Consider the following 22,756-nt stretch of genomic DNA (forward strand, 5'->3'; position numbering starts at 1 on the left):
CAACAACAAAAAAACAAAAAAAAACTTAAAAAGGTAAATGAAGACATCTAAGCGAAAACAGAGAACATGAAAGTTTGGATTGTCTAGAAGAATTTGTGTCTTGGAATTTTCCGACCAAGACATGAAGACAGAGAACTCCTTAGAGCATGGGTGCCCAACCTTTTTTCACCGAAGATCTACTTTTCGATCAACCAACCTCTCCCAATCGACCCATTACCATTATCGCACATGTGCGCATACGCACGCACTTACACACGCATGCCATGAAGAAAACTAGCATTTATGCTAAATCTGGCATATTTACACTGTTTATTCTTTGTTGATTAATGTGCACTGTCCCAATGAAATAAATAAATAAAATGTAAAAAATGAGCAACAGTCTTAACGGCCCCTAAGATGAACAAAACAGAAAAATAAAGTAGACACAAGAGTTTGTGGGTTCAAGGAAATCAGTGCCTACCTTCGTCGAGACCTGACGCAGAGGCACGGGACGCACTTTTTGCAGCGTGTTAACGATCGTAGCTCAGGTGTACCATTTTAAAATGCTTCTCTCGGCTCTCCAGATTGACATTCTTTGCCAGTGCCCTCGGTGAATTGTACACGAAACTTTCAACATTCTGAATAAGAATAAGAATAACAATAAAAGATAAAGTGCAACAGCTCTGATGGCAGGCTGCAGTTGCAGCCTGCTGTTCTCAAACAACTTCCGGTGATGCAGGTCACACGCCATCGTCGGTTAAAGTTGACCTGTTTTTTAATTTTATTATATATTTTAAAATGCTTTTTGCGAAAGTGAGACTGACAGGATGCTAAAGGTGCAGTGTGCACTAACACAAAAAAAAAAACACGTACACAGACACACCCCTCGCGATGGACATTGGACCAGTCTGCGAGCTACCGGTCGATTGCGATCAATGTATTGGGCAACCTTGCCTTAAATTGTCGGCTTGATGACATGAGCAACAGGTGTGCGACCTGGAGGAAGGACCCTCCTCTGCCACCTACTGGAGATACACAAAAACTGAACATGACAGTCTGCTCCCAGGGGGGTCACACCGCCTGACAAGCTTGTTGGCTTAAACAAAGAGCAGCGACATCACAACCTTGGTGCTTGTTTAAGCACGGGGAATGAGGCACAACAAGTCCAGTCTTTTCCACTTTGTTTAGTTTGCTTGTTGGCAGGGTGCAAAGGATTTGTCATAAATCATTACTTTCGCTAATGAGGTTATGTTTTCATTGACACAGCTTCATCTATTTGTTTGTTTTTGATTGCAACTGCTTTGCAATGGCAACGGTCACATCAAAGAGGAGTGGGCAATGTTCATAAAATATGTCATTCTGGGAGCGACGGTTTCAGTTTCATCTACCGTCTCTCACCCATCAGGTGAGACCGCAATCGAACAGGATAGGCGGGAACGAATGGCACATTTAGCAGTATGATAAATAAAAGTCAACACAAGAAACCAGAGGGGGAAAACACACTTCTGTGACACCACAGATTAGCTTTAAAATTTTCTGCGCTTATGGTGGCTCCTCTCGACTAAAAAGAGGGTCCGATTTTATCCAGATATATAAATTATGATCCAAGGGGCAAGGGAAATGATTTTGCAGACGTCAAACAGGTCCGCCGTCATTGAGAGTGATGAATACGTGTAAAAATGTCCATTGACTTGAAATTCCTGGTGAGCTTGCATATTGTCATCAAGCGAGCAGAATCAATTAGTTGGAGGAATGAGTAGTTTTCCGCTCAGGGAAGCAACTTGTTCTGGCTGATCTGACAAGACAGAAGACCCAAAGCCCACCTCCACTTCCCTGCCTATAAAAACATTCAGACACAGCCTGAGCCACAAGGTTTAACTCAATCAAGGAGCGCGATGCTACTCAACATAGTTCGGTTGACTTGGTCATGTCAGCTTCCTCCACAGAGTGATGTCCTTTGTGGAGGAATCTCTTCTTCTCCTCCCCACAAACCAAACGTTGAATTTTTTGGTTCTAGTTTTGAATGCACAAATCATTTCACAACTCAGGAATGGGCATACTGTCTAGATATGTGAAGTGGCAGTACACATGTTTGTAACGTCGCTGCAGAGCAAGGCCTGGAGACACCTGAACTGATGAGGGTGCAGATTTTTGTATTTGTATCCGGCATGGGAAAAAGCAAAGCGGGGGGAGCTGGATTTTCTCTTATGTTTGCAAAGAAACATGACGGCACCCTCCTACATACACACAAGCATGCACGCTTGACTGTGCCGCTATTTGATGCCTGCAGGTGAACATGACGTCAGATCTGGAGGGGAGCGACTTGCTGGCGGAGAAAGCCGACAGGAGGGAATTCATCGACTTGTTAACCAAGATGCTGACCATCGACGCGGACAAAAGAATCACACCTATTGAAACGCTCAACCACCCTTTTGTTACAATGTCGCATCTCCTCGATTTCCCTCACAGCACTCAGTACGAGCTCTTATTGTTCCGATTTATCAAAGTACCTACTTTAATGGTATAATTGCGTCGGCCATTCATGCACCCAGTCTCATTCCCTTTGCGTCTCTGTCACTTTCTAGTGTGAAATCATGCTTCCAGAATATGGAGATTTGTAAGCGCCGTGTTAACATGTACGACACGGTCAACCAGAGCAAGACGCCCTTCATCACCCACGTGGCCCCCAGCACCTCCACCAACCTCACCATGACCTTCAATAACCAGCTCAACACAGTGCACAGCCAGGTAATGCTCAACACCTTCTTTTGTCCTTTGCCTGTCACACAACCATGGCATGTATGTAGTGACATATGTGTGAAATGTGTTTTAGGAATGTTGGAAATGCAAGTTGAACTCAAAAGCAGTCCTAATCTTTCGTATTTGTACCGCAATTACAACAACTGTGGACTAAAAATTGAACATGTTTTCCCTTCAGGCTGTTGATAGGTTTCACATGCAGATTACAGCGTGAACAAAGTGATCCCCTTTCCCAATGACAAAAACAGCTGTAAACGTTCTGAGGTTTATATTTTTTTACGTCGTGTATAGAAAGTAAAGTATTGCAAATCCACGTGCCGCATATCTGTGAATGTTGACACTGAACAATTCATCTCTTCTCAGTTCAGCAGTGAGGTGCCATGTGTTTTAGCCCCAGGGCTCCCCCTACTGTTGTGCAGTATGACTTCATGTTGGACCACTACTTTGGTTAATTACAAATTACTGTCCATTAACTTCGATTTGTTACTCAACACGGACTTGATCAGAAGCCAAGTATGGCAAGCCAATGAATGTAACCACCAGTCAGTGAATGTAACCACCAGCCAATGTAATATTTGCAGACATCAACATTTGCCGACACTGCACACAACTCCAAGGCAGCATTAGTGTCTACAAATACAAATGACAACAATTATTGACTACCGAGAAGGTGATCCGGATTTGCCAGAGTATTGACTGAGAGACTGTTATCGGTATTTCACGCCGTCCATGCAAATGGGTTTGAAGCTGTCATGACCAGCTGTTTGCCTCTTATTTCCCATGTGTGTGCACATTTCCTGGCCTACGATTCTGCCTTTCTGCCTTTTATATCTATCTGGCTGCATTTTTGTCTGCAGCCAGGTCCGATGGGATTGTCGCAAAGTGCTGATTGCACACATGGCAAGCCCTGCTTCCTGCTTATCACGCATTGTGGAGCTTTTCGGCCTCAAGAATCCCTTTACCCCCCCAGCTCCGTCTCTTCTCTCCTTTCGTTCCTCTCCTCCTCTATCTTCTTCACCGCTCTCCTTTTTCCCTGGATCGAGCTTGTGGCGCTTTACCGCTTCCGTATGGTTTGGAATCGGAACTACTGACTTTTCACTTTGCCCGACATAAGATTGTAGATCCTGAATCTCTTGATGCAATGATTTGAAATATGGTTATTTACAATTCTATCGAAGCATCTTGCTCACGCTGTGTGATGCAGCAGCACTTGATATTTGCTGTGGTTTGCACAGATTTCTTTTTCATCTTTTTTTTCATTTATGATGAATGTCACAATGCCATATTGAATTGACTCCCATCTCTTATATTCATCTACCACACCAAAGAAAGCAAATGAAACCCCAAAATGCTGGCTATGTATTTCTCTCGGCTCATATGTACAGATACCGGTAAATAAAAGGAGAAAACTTGATGATGTATTAAAATCAAATACTGTACATAAATTGAGCAAAAACAAAAAAGTCCAGTGAGTTGGTGTATTCCACACGTCTTATTTATGGTGGACGAGAGTGAGAAGGTTACATAATTGATGAATGACTGTTGGAGGTGACAAATGACTTGTCAGGCATATTGATTGGTAGGCTGCGACAAATTTCCAAGCAGCTCATTACGTAGGCTCATTGTCATTTTGTCTCACTTTTTGCCATTTAAACAGGCTTTTGAACCAGTGGAATTCAACGCTCGTCTTGCTTAATAGTGCATTTAAGAGAAACAATCGAGTTTGAAGTTTAAAAGAAACTTAGGGCATATAAAGCGGTGGTCTCTTTGTTAGATCATGTAGTTAGCGACTGGTGCACATTGCAATCACAGTCTTATGGTTTGGGAAAATGAAGAGCTCGTGCATCAGTAGACTCATTCAATTTAAACACGGCATGGTGCCTGATCAGTTTCATATTTTGTGCATTGATTGCCTGTCATTATTTCGTCAAAATACATTTAACATCCCCGTCGTCGGTGTTATTTCTGTTAGTTTCCATCAATGCCTGGCAATCTACCTTCTATTGAAGGTGTGATTGAGCTTCCTCTACATTTTAGTTTTTCTCACCTTTAAGCAATTCTAGCTGCTATTCCCATCAGTGTCACCCTTTCTTTTTTTTCCATTTTGGTCCCATCATTCCTTTAGGCCACCAACCTGGCTCCCTCCTCCAACAACAATTCCACCCTTTCCTTTGCAAGTCCTGATGTCTCCATACTAAACTACCAATCTGCACTCTACCAGCCCTCCGCTGCCTCCATGGCAGCTGTTGCCCAAAGGAGCCTGCCCCTGCAGACGGGGGCTCCTCAGCTCTGCGCTACCCGGCCGGATCCCTTCCAGCAGGCTCTCATCGTCTGTCCTCCTGGCTTCCAAGGTAACGAGGGCGTAGCAGTCACAATGCATTAGCACACAGAGAACAGTGGTGAAAATGTGGCATTTGCAGATTTTGATTTGCACAATGGTTCTGTGAAAAATGGCATGTTATAGTGGCCACTAGAAAGCTTAAAAGTAGCCAGTGATTTAAGGCTTCATCGTTTGTTTTTTTTAACTTCTCCTAAAATCTGTGCAGTGTTAATCAGCTTTTGTGTCCTCCCGTGTGCAAAGACCGTCCCTTTAAGTCATGTTCTTCGCTTAGATTTACCCGATACCAACAATGACCCAACTTGAACAAGGCAATGAATACATTTTCACCGTCACAGTTCAACACCTACCACAAACAATATGGTCCTTTGATCCATAATTCTGTGAAATAGACTTGTTGGTCCATATTTAAGAACACATAGCCTTCGAGTATGAGTTACACATTACTTGTATTATATTTTGTTGACAGGACTGCAGGCATCACCTTCCAAGCACAACAGTTACTCCATGCGGATGGAGAATGCTGTTCCCATTGTGACACAGGCCCCCGGTGCCCAGCCTCTGCAGATTCAACCAGGCCTCCTTACTCAGGTATAAAGGCAATTCATTTTATATTATACTAATATACACTATGCGGGCAGAAGTGGGTCAGTCCATGTACAGAAAGCTGAAAGAGAAGAAAGTAAAAAGTCACCGCGACATCACCTCCCCAAATTCTGGGAAGACTTTTTGCAAAGATTTTTTTCATCTTTTTTCTTCCAATCTTTCTGAGGGACATTTGTGAAATGAGAGGTCACTGATTTTGGACCACAGAGAGGTTGAATCTTTTTTGAGAACAGCATAAAGGTTTTTGAAGAAAATCTACCCAACAGTGTCCCCGTGGACATTTGTCATGCCGCACGATCTTAATATGGTCCTTACAGTGTAAACTGAATGATTACAAAGTGCTTGTCAGGTGCTGATATTTTCGAAGAAGAAAAAATAGATCAGGATCCTGCGTTTTGAAAGCTATGCTCTATAAAAAGTAAAATGGATAGAAGCTGAAAAAGGCCTGGCCCCCGGTAGCCGCTTTTTTGCCCTCCCTTCTTTTTTGAGTACATTTAGGTTGAGTTCTTCCGTGTATTACTTCCATTCTCTCCCTCTCTCTCTGTCCTCCTCGCTTGCTGCCAAAGCAGCCCTGCTCTCCTACGCTTTGATGCACACTGGTCAAGAGAGAAGGCCGTCACAAGCCAGTATACTGTGCACAGTGGAGCTGGAGACCTTTAGCTATTGATCTTATACAGGAAGTAAGAATGAATCGGCACCTCTCTCTCATACACTGTCGGCCACTTCCATCACCACTCCACCTTTCTCCCTATGGAAATTTCCAGGAAGGCTTTAAATATCTCTGAGAATCTAGGGAGTTTGAAGCACTCCCTTATCTCCAGTTAATCATGCAATAGGCAGGCATACAGGCGGCAAAGCCCTTGTGAGTGTGTGTATATGTGTGAGAGCATGCCTGTGTTTCTATGGTGGCTTAATCTGTCAGATACCAAATGGTGATTAGCTCCAGGGCTGCTTCCGAATCAGCCGCTCCAAATTAGAGGCCTCGGAGGACCTTAAGAGGTCGGGGGAAGCTTGAATGTGGCCCCAAAAGAGCAGATAATTCATAGATTCACCAAATTCTTGAATACATAATGAATATATTATATATAATATACTAAAAGGACATTTAAACTACATCCATTGGTGCCTTAACTGCAGGTCCTTGCACTGCTTGTCTGCATCTACAGTATACCCCTTGTCTGTGTATGCATGTTTTAAAAAAGGCGCAAGGTAGTTGTTAACATAAGCAGATCTTTTTTTTGAACTGGCATGCAGCATACCTAATAACTGCTGATATGTGGGCATCCCTGTGTTTATTTCTTCACTGTAGGAGGTCTCGCTGGCTTGGTTACATTGGTGGTGGCTTGCTTACAGCCCACCTGTGCATCAGCCCACACCTCAATGCCCCCCACCCCCCATTCCCTCCATGCTCACCTCTTAGAGATTATGCCCCAAACTTCATGGGTGTGCACAGAGAAGAAGGCAGGGAAACCAACAAAACCTTTATCTGGTGCAGGAATGCAGAAAATGTGGAAACAATCAAGGAGTGAGAGCTGTGGCTTTCGGAGCACCGAGGTGACAAAGGGTTTTCACCCGGGGAGTCTTTTTGCCGAGGTGAAAGGTGGTGGTCTGCTGATAGTGCTGGTGGGCTTCGTGAGTAGAAAAAAAGGGCCTCTTAACTGGGTTACCATTTCAGGGCAGACAGCCTGGTTACACAACACAGACGCTTGGTGAGAAAGGCATGTAGAGAGCCAGCAGTGGAGATAGAGTGAGCAGGAGGAGGAGGAGCAGCAGATGGATGGATTTATTAGCATGTCATAATGGCATGTTGATAAAGGGCTAGAGCCATCTTGAACAGCAGAATGTTGCATTAGATATCACTGAGGAGAACCTCAGACTTTGACATAACCTTGCAGCCTCAGACATTGACACAGGAAACATCCTCAGCCAAATGCATCCAAAGTTAATTGATGAAAAAGTTATGGATGATAATTTTTAAACGATTGGGTAATTGCGCCCTATATGCAGATTAGCTATGCTCTTACTTTCTCTTTTTTCAGTCTTCCTTTCACATTGTTTAGATGTGCTTGTAAAAATGTTTTAACTAGATGTGGTATTAAATGAATGAGTCATTAGCCTTTTAAAGTACCAATCAATAGACCTGCATTAAACTATTAGGGTTACGCAGAGTACCACGCAAACGTGCACACGCAAGCAGACATGCACGCAACCACACAAAAACACGTCCACGCCCAATGCCCGTTTCTTCTTTTCTTTACTGATACAAAGTCCAAATCCCATTTCCAGGGAAGCTGGGACATATAAAGGAAAACGTGGAAAAAAAAATCATCCATCCATCCATTTTCTGATCCGCTTGATCCTCACAAGGGTCGCGGGGCATGCTGGAGCTGTCCCAGCGGTCTCCGCGGGCAGTAGGCGAGGGACACTCTGAACAGGTTGCCAGCCAATCGCAGATGCAAAAAAAATCATGTAAAACATAAAACAGAGACAATGTAAAGACAAGATATTTAATGTTCAAACTCATAAACAATATTGTTTTTCTTTTGAATGTTTTCTCTTAATTTCAATTTGATAAGTGAAACGTTCCAAAAAAGCTGGGCCAGGCCACGTTTACCACTATATAAACAGTACAAACACTAATTGAGTTTTGGGGGAACAAAGGATACTAATTATTGAAGTTTTCTTTCCCATTTTTGCTTGCTGTATAACTTGAGTTGCTTAGCAGTCCGGGGTCTCCATTAGAGACTCTGCAGAATATGGCTTGGCATTATCTTGTTGCAAAAAGCAGGATGTCCCAAGAAAAAGATGTGGCTTAGATGGCAGCATAGGTTGCCTTCAAAATGCCAAGGACACTAACACCCCGCCATTCCATCACACGGGGTGGCTTTTGAACTTTCCATGACAGTCCAGATGGTTCTTTTCTTCTTTGGCCTGGATGACACGACGTCCATAATATCCAAAACCAATTGGAAATGTGGACTCGTCAGACCACAGAACACTTTTCCACTTTGCATCAGTCCATTTTAGGAGAACACGGGGCCCAGTGAAGCCGGCGGCATTTCTGGCTGTTGTTGATAAATACCTTTTCATTTGTATTGTAGAGTTTTAAGTTGCACCTACGGATGTATCGCCAAACTACATTCACTGACATTGGTTTTCTGAAGTGTTCCTGAGCCCATGTGGTGATATATGATGTCCGTATTTGATACGGTGCCGCCTGAGGGATCAAAGGTCACGGGCATTCATTATTAGTTTCCGGCCTTGCCGCTTCCATGCAGTGATTTCTCCAGATCTTCTGAACCTTTTGATGATATTAATGACCGTAAATAATGAAATCCCTAAATCCCTTGCAATTATTACTTGAGAAATGTTGTTCTTAAACTTTTGGACTGTTGCTCACGTAATTGTCAGGAATCAAATTCAAAATGAGAGAATATTTATTTTTTAAAAAAGCAAAACACCCATACAAAAAAAACAATCTTCATCTGTTTAAACATTAAATTTCTTTCTTTTGCATGGGATTCAATTGAATACACTGCTCGTCGGAATTTACACATCGTTGTATTGTGTTTTTATTTACATTTTACACAATGACTTAATTGAAATAGGGGTTTGTAGAACTTTTCACCATAATTTGAACAAAAAAACTTAATTATCAACTAAATTTCATCTGTTCCAGATTGATGCACATCCACACACAGAACACTTGCAGACGTACTTTATAAAGTCTTGGTCTTACCTCTTAAGGCCAATTTTGTTGCTTTAGTATCGCTGAGAGACTTTGATTTATCACACCCTTAAAAGTAATCATCCAAATACATCATGTATTCATGTTTCATCGTAAACCCTCCACAGTAGATGAATGTGTCTCCCTTTATTGTCTTTTTAATCTCCTCTTTCCATTTAATCCCCCTTTGTTTTTACTCTATTGTGTGTCGTCCGACCTCAGCAGGCTTGGCCCAGCGGCACCCAGCAGATCCTGCTGCCTCCAGCCTGGCAGCAGCTCACTCACACCTCCGTTCAGCATGCCGCCGTCATTCCTGACTCCATGAGCAGCACACAGCCTCTGACCAACTGGAGGTAAACAACATCAATTTCTCAATAAATATGTGACTTTAGAAACGTTACTCAATACGAATAAATACACTAAAAACGTGAAAACATTTCTGTTTATTTTAAAACGGCCCTCATTCCCATGAAAGCAGCATTAGACTTAAACATGGCTCATGGGACCCTTTCCTGATGTAAAATATTTGCATTTCTCCATCACAACGCATGCAGATTACCGGAGGTGAAAAAAAAGGTTTATTCTAGTTAGCATTCATGTATTCTGTTGTTTATTGCAAGAAAATAATCACATTTATATTCACAAATGGACCAATGCAAAAAATGCATTCTTATTACAAAGTGTGTGTGTGTGTGTGTGTGTGTTTTTAAAAAATATTTCCACAATCCTCAAGAGACAACTTCTCGGCAATAATGTACCTGAAACGTCCCAGAAAATGTTTGTCCTTTTGCAACCCTAGCTGTAGCCCTCCGTAAACATGCTCTTGGCAAGAGAACCTACAGTAGCTGTCAACGGTTTCGACACACTTTCTCTTTCAATAGCATGAAAAAGTATTTACAAACATTGTCACTTTCGGGACGGAAAGGCATCATCAGTTCAGAACAATAAGACACAATCTTGTTTATGGCTTTTAAACGTCCAAACGTAATATAAGAATATCGGAACGTGATTGACTGAGAAGTCAGTTACTCCCTGACAGCCTGTCCTTTATCGAATCACAAGCAGGCGAGTGTGTTATAAGAGCAGATTCACCTCAGGGAGATGGGCGAGATGAAGATGAAGAGACGCTATGCCTCTCAGTGAAATGCCTTGACGAATGGATGGACTGAAGCGACAAAGCAATCAGCAGGGAGAGAAGCAGGATTTGGCTTTATAGTGTCTGTACAGAGTCCATCTGTGACGACCCCCCAGTTACTCCCAACGTTCTGTACCTCCTCTTTTCCTGGCTTCAACCCCCACCACCCCTCTCTGTTGTCGACAGAGAGACTATCAGGAAAGTGTCGCACTTCCTCTGCAGAGCTCTCTCTCCACAGCTGGTGTCAGCTCCTCTGCCCTCCCTTTTGATGCCGACCTGTATTATTCCCTCGAATCATCTTGTCTCCTTTTAAAAAAAAGTTGCTACTGACACCTGCTGGCTCACGAGGGGGAGAAAATACCACAGTACAGTACTTCGAGTATTTAACCAGGTGTCTCTGCTTTTATTCATTTCATGCAAAATTATACTTATATGAGAGCGATCTTGAAATTCACTTCAAGTCAAACTTTAAAAATCATACCCATATGAAAATGTTCAAGATTTCAAGATATCACAGGGGTGAGAAGTTTTAAAAAAACAAAGTTGACTTTACTTTATGTCTTAATTTGTTCCGCAAAATGTACATGTGTTATTTTCTGTGGGGGGTGTTTAATGTCTGTTTGTATTGTCTGCGGTCTTTATGGAAGGAATTCAGTTCCATGTGCTGGTCTGATTTTGCAAGCCAAACATGTTTGTCTGTGCTCTTCTTTTAAGAGTGTTGTTTGAAAACTTATTCTACGACAGGAATTCCCACCCTCATGGCAGCCATTACAATCCCATCATGCAGCAGCCAGCCTTGTTGGCTGGCCACGTCACTCTCCCATCCAACCAGACGCTCAATGTTGGAGTGGCACATGTTATGAGGCAACCCTCGTCCAATAATAACTCCTCTTCCAAAAAGAACAAACAGCACCAGAATTCTGCCAGGTGTGTGTGAACAACAATTACATCGGACAAACTACAGCACACAGCTGTGCATCACAGATTGGTTGTATTAAAAATGCTATCATGAAATATAATTTTAAAAAGTGGCAAGCATTTATAATTTCCCATTATATTTCACTTTTTTGTTGCCAAGTTTAATCTCATGAAAAATTACATTTTATTTCAATTTGAAAAAAAAGTGGTTTCGATTCATGACGGAGTTAAATATTCAATGATTTATATGTATCTGATTTTGATGTTTTAACGAAGACAGCTTACCGTACATCGAAAACCTAAAATGCACCATGCCAAGAATTATGAATATTGCAGAAGAAACAATCAAAATGATTTTGAATAAAGACATTTGGTTTACATTGGCATTCCGAAAAGTACTTTTACCGTGTCTTAAATGATTCCGTTTCATTTAGGAGTTTCACTCTTTGAGTTCAACAACTTATTTGATGTGACTTTTCAAATTCCATGCTATCCAAGTTATTAAGATGCACCTGGACATACATACAAAGCCAGTGATAGTCTAAGAGCTTTGCACAGGACTGTAGTCACAATTAAACCTATGATGCCTTCTGTTTTCATGCTTACTTCTCATTCTGTCTTTCTATCTTAAAGGAACACTTCAGCCTACGAAGTATCGTCCACTCAGGCAATGCTGTCGCCACAGCGTTCCAAAAGGGTGAAGGAGAACACGCCCCCACGGTGCGCTGTGCTCCAGAGCAGCTCAGCCTCCATTTGCCCTCTACCGCAGGGCTGTGGGGGAGGCGGGTGGGGGACTATTGAGGCCGAGCAGGCTTCCAGCACCACCCGCAACCATCCAAACCAGCAGCACGTTCCCAGACAGACCATCATCATCCCCGACACACCCAGCCCCGCGGTCAGCATCATCACCATCAGTAGTGACACAGATGAGGAAGATGACCGCAAACATAATCATGGGTCAGTGCTGTCTTTTGGAAGAAATTGAATAATTGCTACGATTATATTTTCCTTCTTACTACAAGTGCTGCTTTTGAAAATTGATCATAGTTGTGTGTGTTGAGTGCAATTGGACCTATTTGATTATAGGCATCATAGAATACCCCAAATTGTAGCATTCTTAGAGGACAGTCCAAAAAAAGCTATTTCTCCCAACTGCCACATGAATCTGATTTGACTTCCAGCACACAATGTTGCTATTTTTTTTCTTTCTTTTTTATGGGTCGAGCCTGATGTCATGGGTTTAAGCTAGTTGGCTATTGTGCTTATAATTCAGAAATTTTCAATGTATTGAAATAACAATACTGTACACTTGGAGTACACTTGATGTGATCCGATACAAGAGCTTAGAGTTTACTTTCCGTGCGTACCGTGTAGTATTTCAATTCACCGTATTTATCACTTGGACATACAATTCAAGCGGTAGAATCCGTAGCCAAACTCAGTTCCATTGTATGCCTTCCAGTGCATCGTCGAAGCAAAGGAAGAATGTGATCAGCTGTGTGACCGTCCACGATTCACCGGATACCGACTGTTCCAGCAACAACAGCCCTTACACTGTGGAGTCTAGACCCGCCAATAACAACAACAACAACAACAGCTACGACACAAAGACCACCATACTGGACAACTACAACAATGGCAACCCACGCACAATAATCATCCCCCCTCTTAAAACTCAAACCAGCGAGGTTGTGAATGAGTGTGAACGCTTGATGCCAGGTAATGCCAAGTCACACGAACACAGCCTCATGCCTCTCCAAAGATTTCGAAATAGCTTTCGCCTCCTTCTGTGCAGATACAGCGAATCATCAGAATTCCGCTTACAAGTTCAAGTCCTCTAATGGAATGGTTTCGGGCAACATTCACATCCCAGGTGGTGTGACTGCATCATATAGACAGCAGCGCTCAGGGCCACACCCCCTCCAGCAGCAGCCTCTTAATCTCAGCCAGGTATAAAGACACATCAAATGACACGACACTGCCGTGCACAAGTCTGACATCTGCACTGAACAGCTTTTATGATACCAATTGCACAAACAGTATCTACAGTACACTCGTATAATCAATTGGAGGATGCCTCATCTGTTATACTTTTTGGTTTTTTTTTAATGACCATGAATTCAGGTAAATCAGTCAGGGTCTGGGCAAGACTACTTTCTGCCTCAGCAGGACATTTTGGTAAAGTCTGTGATTCACAAATCTGCCTCGCAGTTGAGGTTTTGTGTATTTCATGTTTCATACACAAAATGGGTCATGTGTCAGTATCTATTGTGCTGCACCTGTCTAAGTGCAGAGTAAAATGTATCCAGATTCATATCATTTTGGAAACCCTGTTCTGGATTATTTGGACAAATGTTGCTTTTCAACAAGCCACAGAGTCAGAGTGTTTCCCTCAGAGTGGAAGTTGTGAGATCTGCAAAGTGAGGACCAACTTCAAAACGGCAGTGCGCAGTTTATGACAGGGTCCTCTTTTCCTGAGGCGATGAAGTGATCCAAATTTCAGGAATCAAGGACCATATTCTCCCAAGTGCTTAACGATCTTTTGACATTGTACGTAGCAAAGGATTGAAAAATGGGTGAGGAGATGGTGGTGGCAGAATGATTTGTGAGAATAACACTTTCAAATACATATTACTGAGCTGCAACCTATTTTACCACACATCAGGAAAAGGCTCAGGCTACATCCCGTCCGCTCGCTTAGCAACCTGTGACCACTGCAGCTAGCTTGAGTATAGCCACTGTCGTTCCTGCGTCCTACCCCACGGTCGAACGCTGTGCAAAGTGCAGTGTAACATCCCCAAGTCAGAAAAAGCCTGCAGCTCTGCACTTTTCTGGCTGTACAGATTCTCCTCTACATTTAACTCTGTCATTTAAGTACTTTTGTGCCAGACATGAACTCAGGTTGGAACATCTCTAAAAAGTAGGTGTTTTCTGTCAAATCGGGCTTTCTGCGCATTCTCCCATTGTCAAGTATCAAGTACAACTTTATTGTCAAATGTGCTGTATGTGGATACAGCACATATGAAATTTCCTCCCTCTTAAATAGACAACAGACAACAAGAGGAGCCGCTGCGGGTGCCCGCGCCACCATCAAAAGAACACTTAACATACAATGACAAAAGAATACAACGCAACACATAAAACAGAAAGTCGTGCCATCTGAACCACTTTTCCTCCATTCACTTTGTTGTTTGAAGCAGTAATACTGTAGATGAAAGAGGATTATCTTAAGCACTTTTCTTCTGACGTGCTCCAGAGGCTATAGTACGTTCAAACACCACGTGAAGGTGACAAAATATATTGCCCTTAAAGTTTGGATTCAGTTACATCATACGTCACGACCACATTGTCCAGAAAGCCATCGAATGTACATATGGAGAGAAAATGAACAAAAATATTAGACTGAGCTGATCAAAGAGGTGCTGTGAGCCAGGATAATTATTCGTGAGAATATCAGGGGCAGGTGACTTCCGCTGACCTACAACTGCAAGGAGTAATTATGCTTCAAACACATGGTGCCGGAGGCGAGCCTTCAAAGAAAAGCCTTTGGAGTTTTTGGTAGCACAATCTTTTTTTTTTTTTTTCTTCTGGCGGTCAGAATACTGTGTGGCGATATTAAAATGACTCGACCGATTGGTGGCGCGATGCATTTTGGGCACCACTGATCTGTAGTACAACAGGCACACCTTATTTTTTTTTTTTTTTTTTTTTATGGCTCTCCAAACAGATTCGGTCGTTAACATAGTATTCTGGTTAACAATACTTTTATTGGGCTTGTTTCTTACAGAATTTTTAAAAAAAAATCCTTCAAACTTTTAGTTTGTTAGTGGAGTCTTCCCAACTGGCTGACTGCACACCGCATCTCCCACTGTACATAAGGCATTGTGAAATTTGAATGCCGCTTTATCTTTTTCATGGATTTCAATGACATTTACCAATCTTGGAGAATTTCTATGCTCAATGATTTACAGCCAGGCCTCCGAATTCAATGAATCACGCCACTTTCGTGTTTGCGCACTCATTCTATGTGTACGTGAGTGTGTCAGATGTATGAGCAGCAGAATACACATGGATTAAAAGTGCGCTTTAGCGGGCGCATACAAAAGGACCTACGTGCCAACGCGAGAACATAGCCTGTATGTCAGAATGAGCCATAGTCTGCTACCTACCTCTACAAACACAGAAGTGAAGTCGCAATTACAGAGATTTGTTTTGTATGAAAAACACGTTTAGGCTGTAGATCTTAAACAACCCCAACCTTATTGTGACACTAGTACCGACAAAACATCCTAGGAAGGGACAATTGTAGTAGACCGAGGCCATCATTAACCGATGACCCAATACCACTATAAACCAAAAACTGACCGTGTTAGTTTCATAATATTTCATAATACAGTATTAGATGAGGATTCTGCACCAAATTTCAAAAGAACATGGTGAGGCGGGGGGGATAATAATACCAAACCTTACATACCAGGTGGATCAAATGTATGATACCACTACGTGACTGGAAGATGTTCTAACTGCAAAGGACAAAGATTTTGAGTTGAAAGCTGAAAATAAATGCAACCGTGTCATCTTTCACTCTTTCCTCCAGGCCCAGCAGCACATGGTAGCAGACCGAAATGGAGGTCATCGCCGCCAGCAGGCCTACATCGCTCCCACCATTGCCACTCAGGCCCCATACTCCTTCCATCACAATAGCCCCTCCCACACAGGCAACATGCACCACTTGGCTGCCACACACCTCTCCAGCCAGCCTCACCTTTACACCTACACGGCACCCGCCGCTCTGGGCTCCAGCGGCACAGTGGCTCACCTGGTGGCGTCACAGGGCTCGGCTCGCCACACAGTCCAGCATGGGAGCTACCCACCAAGCATTGTCCACCAGGTTCCTGTCAGCATGGGCCACCGCGTACTGCCCTCGCCCACCCTGCACCACAGTCAGTACCAGGCCCAGTTTGCCCAGCAGGCCTACATCAGCGCGTCGCCTGCCTCCACTGTCTACACTGGATACCCACTGAGCCCCACGAAGGTCACCCAGTACCCTTACCTCTAGAGAAGACACTGGAGAGGCTCACCTGGCACTGCTGCTTCCACACACCAACCACCCTTCGTCCCATCAACACTCTCCATATACCCTCAGCCCCACTTGTGAACAGAGACAGAGGACTTTGCAATCCTCATCCAATTGCCCCATATGACTTGAAGATATGACGGAGCAAAAGAAGGAAAAAAAAAGATTGACAGTCGTTCTCTGAGGGAAAGACCGGAGTTAGATTAGAGTGTTCCCATTTCAAGGTGATTTCTTTTGATTTTTTTCTGAAAAGGGCCAGCTTAGCTTTTATTTGATTTCTGTTTGCTTTATTTTATGTGGAAAATAGTGTATCGTTAGTGTTACAGGGAAGTTTCAAATGTTTTGGGACAGTTGAGGATTTCAGATTTGTTTTTTTTTTCTCTTTTATTTGCTTGCCCATCTTAACTGTGGGAAGGGACTGCTGAACAGGGGTTACAGACTGGAAGTTTGGAATCCCAAGATAATTGGGAGAAGGTGAAATACGGAAACCTGCTGCTCTTCAAAGATAAAAAAAAATAGATATATATAGATATATATATTGATGGCCTTGAACTGTCTTAATATTTCCACACTTTTGGTGTCGAGAGAAAAGAGAGGCGACTTCCTCCACTCCACCTCCCCAAGCCGGAGGCTTCTGGAAATATAACCAACAGAAGACAACAAACTTTTCTAATGTATTTATAGGTCCATTTCTTTTGTGTTTCTCAAAACTTCAGTTTTAGCTAGAGGTGTCTTAGCTGGGCCCCATTCATAGAATGTAGCAGTCTGCACCCATTTGTTTCAAGAACTTTCAAGAAACACTCTTTCCTCAAACCCATAGATTAATTTGTTCCTCTTTTATAATGTGATTGCACAAACTGGTTAACATTATAACATAGGCATGTACAATGTGATTGTGTGTGTATGTGTGCGTGCGCGTGTGTGCGTGTGTGTTTGTGCTCCTGTCAGCCATGTGTGTAGTCAACCTCCTTTAAGTTTTGTTCCCTCGTAGTGCCTTACAGATGTAACAACACCGTTTACTCCACTTGGTAAGCCACGCAACACAAAAGCAAAGAGTTGTGTTGTCCTGCTTTGAAAGGCTTGTCGATGGGACACAGTAGCTCTCTTTCAGGTGTAGGCTTTGCTCCCACTGCGTCTGCGTGGTCCTTAAAGGCAGCGTACCTAAAATGAGAAGTTTTCATGTCATCGGGTTGATGGAGCTCAGCTCTTTTATTATGTGTGCATGAGATAACTTGCCAGGGGTACTTACCAAAGTCATTGATATTCATGCTCTTTCTTCTTCCAGCGTCTCTCTGAATTAAAATGCAAATAATGTATGTGGTGTAGATGTAACAGCGTGTTCTCAAAAGAATTTAGTTGGTTGTGTATAATCAAACATCTCTGCGAAGTAGTTCATTGAAACTGGAAAAAAAAATGTTGATATATTTATTTTATTAGTTCCTCCAAGCCCTGCCGCCTGGCCAAATTTTGCGTGAAAAAAAAATAAAAATTTTGTTGAGTATGTATCTTTTAGCTGGAAATGACACAAGGCAGTTGCATAAGAACATTGTTATTAATTAGGAATAGTCTCCATTTGCATGGATTTTTGTATATCCCAAATTATTCTGAACAATTCTGAGGAACCGCATCTTTTGCACCATTCCCCGGAATCTTGGTACGTTCTTACATTACTGAGGATATAATCATTCAGATGAACTCTAAATTTCATGCACTGATATGCTCTTGTGTTTTCTTGTTTTTACCCTGGATACATTTTCATAATTAATCTTTTAGGAACCATTGTCAGGGGTATGAGTGTTTTTTTTAAATAATCGATTTTATTTTTTGTTTTGTTTTGTTTCTACAATTATCATCACAGCAGTTTTTAGTCTTTTTTTTTCTTTTCTTGTATTTCCAGCCAAAAGACTTCCATTCAGTGTGCCATTGTTGTGGCAAAATATAGTTTGCTGTGTTTGTGTGCAGCAATATGTATATTTTTTCCAAAATGAATCACTGCAAGGGATTAGTAGTCTGCTTCATGGTTTTGTATGCCTTCATGTAAACATGATCTCATGTGGCACCTAAAATTTGCTTAATTCTTCTTTTAATTCACACAGGAGTATTCATAATGATTCTTCTCATTCTTCTCTTCGCTTAATAGGTCAGAGTTAAGACGCGAGAGGTCGCTCTGCGTTTTTAAAGCTAGTCCGAGAGGGGCCTGACAGAAAGTGATTGTGCCATGGTTGTGAGGCGGGATTGTGCAGGGCGAGAGATAAACTAGTCTCAGCTGCAGCCAAAAGATGAAGTATGGAAGGGTACTGCATAGACACGAGCAAAGGGTTGGGGTAGGGGCGAGAGTCGCTAGCTGTAAAGCACTGGTTCTGTTTGGATAGAGTGAGGGCAACTCTATCTTTAGAACTGTACAATGATAACAAGTTGGCACTGAGCAGGTTGATAGAAACACTGAGGCCGAGTCGTTGGTAGGAGCCTTTACTCGATTACGGTACTCACGTTTAAAGCTAAATGGGTCCTTTTACTACTGTCAGTTACGTTTTCCAGCGAGATCAAAGAACTGTTTTGCGACAAGAAGGGTGGCATGCACCTGGAAAGTTAAAGTCGAAACAAGCTTAGTTCAAAGCAGGTTCACCATCAAGCCAAATGGGATAAACACATCGAGAATCCATAGGGCTGTCACTTGTATTTGCTGCTTTATTTCTTTATTTAACTTAATTTGTCATACATCAAGTCCCCAGTGGCCACATGAGAACTCCTGCTGGTTTAGTGAAAGCTTTCCTTTCCTTTTCCTTCACGCCACAGTACTTGCATTAGAAGTGATTTTTATTTTATTTTATTTAACGATGTTTGAACTTTTTTCTTAACATGGCTGTACGTGTTTTTATTTTGATTAGAGATTGTTGCAATAATTCTTCTTGATGGTGTATCAGAATGTGTGTGTTTCGCTCATTTCTAGTACCCGTATATTTAGTATTCAGTGAAAGAGTGGGAAATTGTGTCAATAATCCAATGGGACCCTCCAGTATATGGGATGTTTGTCATTTGAGGGCCACTGTTTGGGTCAAAGGTAAACCATTGTTCAAAGAAACACTTTTTTTTTTTCATCCTAGGACTTGCTTCGTCAACATTCTCCTCAGACCCCGTTGGTTCCAGCATGCTGGTTATCCATTTGTTAATATATTACGTTATTCTCTGTTGGTTTATCTATCTCTCTAGAATATCTACTTATGGCCATCTGGGTCTGAGCACACGGGCAGAAGGAAGATCCACTGAAATTGTTATGAGACAGACTACTGAAACATTCCACTGCTTGCAAATTTAGCATTTGTTCTGCTAGACTGCTGCCCTTCTCCAAACCCCACCACCACCACCACCTCCACCACAACCACCACTACCATCATCATCTCACCTCTCGAGATTTCACTGTTCAGACATTTGCCTCTCCCACCAAAGAGATCACATTGGCAATGTGCAAGCACAGCCACTGCAAGACACTCACTCAGTCTTGCAATAGCGCTAATTTCATGTTGAAATGCTTTACAAGTGCTTTTATGGACATTTCAACTCGCCTGACACCACCCTCACATACTCAATGATACACATGATACATGAGTGTAGCCATAATTTCACAGATCATAATCAGAGTTGTAGATTTTTTGTTTTGTTTTTTTTTAACGTATTCCCCTTACTCATGGTTCCAGCATGCTGGTTATCCAATATGCTCCACCACCCAATATTAAAATGAAGTTCATAATTTAACCTCCAAATTTGCCATTTATCGCTAATTTTTATACACACCATACCATGGAGTACAATGGGGTGAATCAATTAGCTACAAAAATGGCCATTATCTTTAAAAGCGTGAGTACATGCACAACATGGATGTGTCACATTTGACATCTGAAAAAGCTTGGAATATTTATGTGTCCATTTTGCAATAATTATACACCCAATCTCCAGCAAGTGTGCATTTGTGAGATATGTAAAATATCACTTCTATATTTCTATATTTTCTCAAGTTCTATAGCCAGCTAAGCCATTGTGGAAAATAACTTGGTGTATGACGCTGTTGTTGATCATTTTGTTTCACATAACCAATGTTTTGTGTATTATTAAAAAAGAAAGTGAGGGTCAGAAATGTGAACATCAACTTAGATTGAGTGACCTTATGATTACCAAAATGTGCTTCAGTAGGGTGCAAATGTTTTATATTGTTGAAGTGAGCATAGTCTTGATTTGTTAGTACTGCCTTCAAAATAACCAACCATACCTCCAAAGCTTTTAAGTGTCATTTAAATTAGAAAAACTTGTAGAAGGTAGTTTGGGGGGGGGGGGGGGGGTTCTAACCTTGGCCTACGCCCATGTCATCTGTCAAAAATATTTATTTAAAGGTCATTTTAAAGCACATTTTAAGGATTGGCGAAAAACTGAAAAACATTCCAGTGGGGATGGCATACTCCATTGTGTAACACAATCTCATTTCATCAGTAAAATTGACAAAAGCTGGAAATCCTGCAATTTTAAGTGCTAATGTATGTGTTTTTTTTTTGTCACATGATTACCGTGTGTCAAATTACCAAAAGAAATTAAAACCAATTCCAATGTATAAGTATTCTATTCCTATTCAAATTCATGGGAACAGTCAGAAGAGTCCCCTTTATTTGTTATATTGTGTGTGTATATGGGTTGGTTGTAATCTGTAATTCAGAATTTAAAATTCTCTACAATAATATAATTTTAAAACCATGTCAAACCTCCAGTTGCCCCCCCCCCCCCACACCCCCAAGGGCAAAAGTAAAAGTAAAACCGCCAAAGTGAAATTTCCCACTTTTTGGGCGTTATATGATAAAATGATGACAAACCTCGAGAGCAGAGTCACACAATTCTTCATAAGGTACTTAAACAACAATATTGCCACATTATTGGTTTATTTTCTGAAAGCATCAGACTCCTTTTTGTCCAGTCATCGAAATAATTCTGTTTGGAAGCTCATGTGTGCTGCAATTTTCCTTGTACACTTCTCTTTTTATTGTTTTTTGTTTATTGGGATATGCTGTCTCATTATTTTTCATTATTACTATTATTATTATTATTACCTGTTGATGTCGTGTTCTCGTGAATGCCCTGCCCTCTAGCCTGTTCTAAATAAGTATGTTATTAGGATGGATACTTTATTGGCTTTATCGAGTGCTCAAAGGAATATAATGACAATAAGAAGGATTAATTAAAACACCTTAACTTGCTACTCAGCGCTTGTGTTCCTATTATGACATTGTGTGCTTGTGTTAATCATTTTCGTTGTAGAAAAATGGAGTGTATTTCTATTAGGCTTATGGGAAACTAATTGTCTTGTCATGAATTGACTGGATCATGGTAGCCAAGAAGCAGCTTGGTCAAATAGAAGACTAGTTATTTGAATTGTCCTCTTTACTAACAGTAGGATAGAGGGGGCGCACAATCTGGTAAAGTATGTTATAGCTTGCTATTCACTGTTGTTTTTGATCATTTTTTCGGTCTCGAGGTGAATTGAGTTATTAATGACATTTTGTATGCTCACATATGCATATTGTATATGTGTAGAAATGTAATCACACTTTGTCTTGGATTTACAATAAACTGTTAAGTCACATGAGTTTGTTGCCTGTGCTTTATACTTGCAGCGATCAAACCCAGTTTGATAGGTGGCAGGCCACCATGGGACTCGTGCGGGTAGTATCCTCTTGTCTGGGTCCCCCTCGGATGGACAGCGTGATCTCAAGGCACACCATCAAGTATAAATAAATAACAAAAAAGACTTTACTCCGAATTTTCAGTGGAAAATCTGGGATTGTTGAAATGAACACAAAGCTAATCTAAACACGAGAGGTTATGACTTGTTCTATTGTATGTAACCTGGGTGAATATCCAGGTTTGTTGTTCTGTTTCACATCTGAAAAAGCATTTCATTATTCTCCCTGTCGCTATATGTCGCTTGCATAGATAAGATTAAAAAAGATATATTGGTAATTATTAAATAATATGAACTTTGTGGCAAATGAGTCAGTCCAGACCTGATGATCTCTCATTTCACACACGTCACAGGACTGGTGTTAGGGACCTCTGCTTTGCACTGCCCATTTGTTGATTTCATCCAAGAATGCATCTCATTTGCACTTAAATGCTGCACAGGAGTAATTGGCACTGTATTGCGACTCCCCACCATACACCCCTGTCCTGTGACAT

At 41.7% G+C, this 22,756-nt stretch overlaps 1 protein-coding gene and 1 long non-coding RNA gene across 5 annotated transcripts in view; one reads left to right on the forward strand and one right to left on the reverse strand.

Annotated features, from left to right (window-relative positions):
- Positions 1-22,163, forward strand: part of hipk2 (homeodomain interacting protein kinase 2) — an 84,550-nt gene extending 62,387 nt beyond the window's left edge. The window contains exons 6-15 of one of the 4 annotated variants that reach the window (XM_086109818.1): positions 2,270-2,454; positions 2,565-2,727; positions 4,865-5,090; positions 5,547-5,668; positions 9,636-9,763; positions 11,260-11,472; positions 12,097-12,420; positions 12,926-13,182; positions 13,259-13,413; positions 16,061-22,163. In XM_086109818.1, the coding sequence (XP_085965944.1) occupies positions 2,270-2,454; positions 2,565-2,727; positions 4,865-5,090; positions 5,547-5,668; positions 9,636-9,763; positions 11,260-11,472; positions 12,097-12,420; positions 12,926-13,182; positions 13,259-13,413; positions 16,061-16,522 (2,235 nt within the window). In that variant the 3' untranslated portion in view covers positions 16,523-22,163. The remainder of the gene's footprint in view (positions 1-2,269; positions 2,455-2,564; positions 2,728-4,864; positions 5,091-5,546; positions 5,669-9,635; positions 9,764-11,259; positions 11,473-12,096; positions 12,421-12,925; positions 13,183-13,258; positions 13,414-16,060) is intronic. The other 3 variants (XM_086109820.1, XM_086109819.1, XM_086109824.1) reach the window with 3 other exon arrangements.
- LOC147205946 (uncharacterized) lies at positions 7,758-10,662 on the reverse strand. The gene is made up of 3 exons (XR_015100770.1): positions 10,503-10,662; positions 9,628-9,757; positions 7,758-8,110 (listed from the first exon to the last, which is right to left on the reverse strand). It is a non-coding gene; the product is annotated as an uncharacterized LOC147205946 (long non-coding RNA).
- Positions 22,164-22,756: the final 593 nt, after the last annotated feature.

The sequence above is a fragment of the Hippocampus guttulatus genome, chromosome 4 (assembly GCF_054856545.1).
Source record: "Hippocampus guttulatus isolate MCC_2025c chromosome 4, RoL_Hgut_1.0, whole genome shotgun sequence".
NCBI classification, from domain to species: domain Eukaryota; kingdom Metazoa; phylum Chordata; class Actinopteri; order Syngnathiformes; family Syngnathidae; genus Hippocampus; species Hippocampus guttulatus.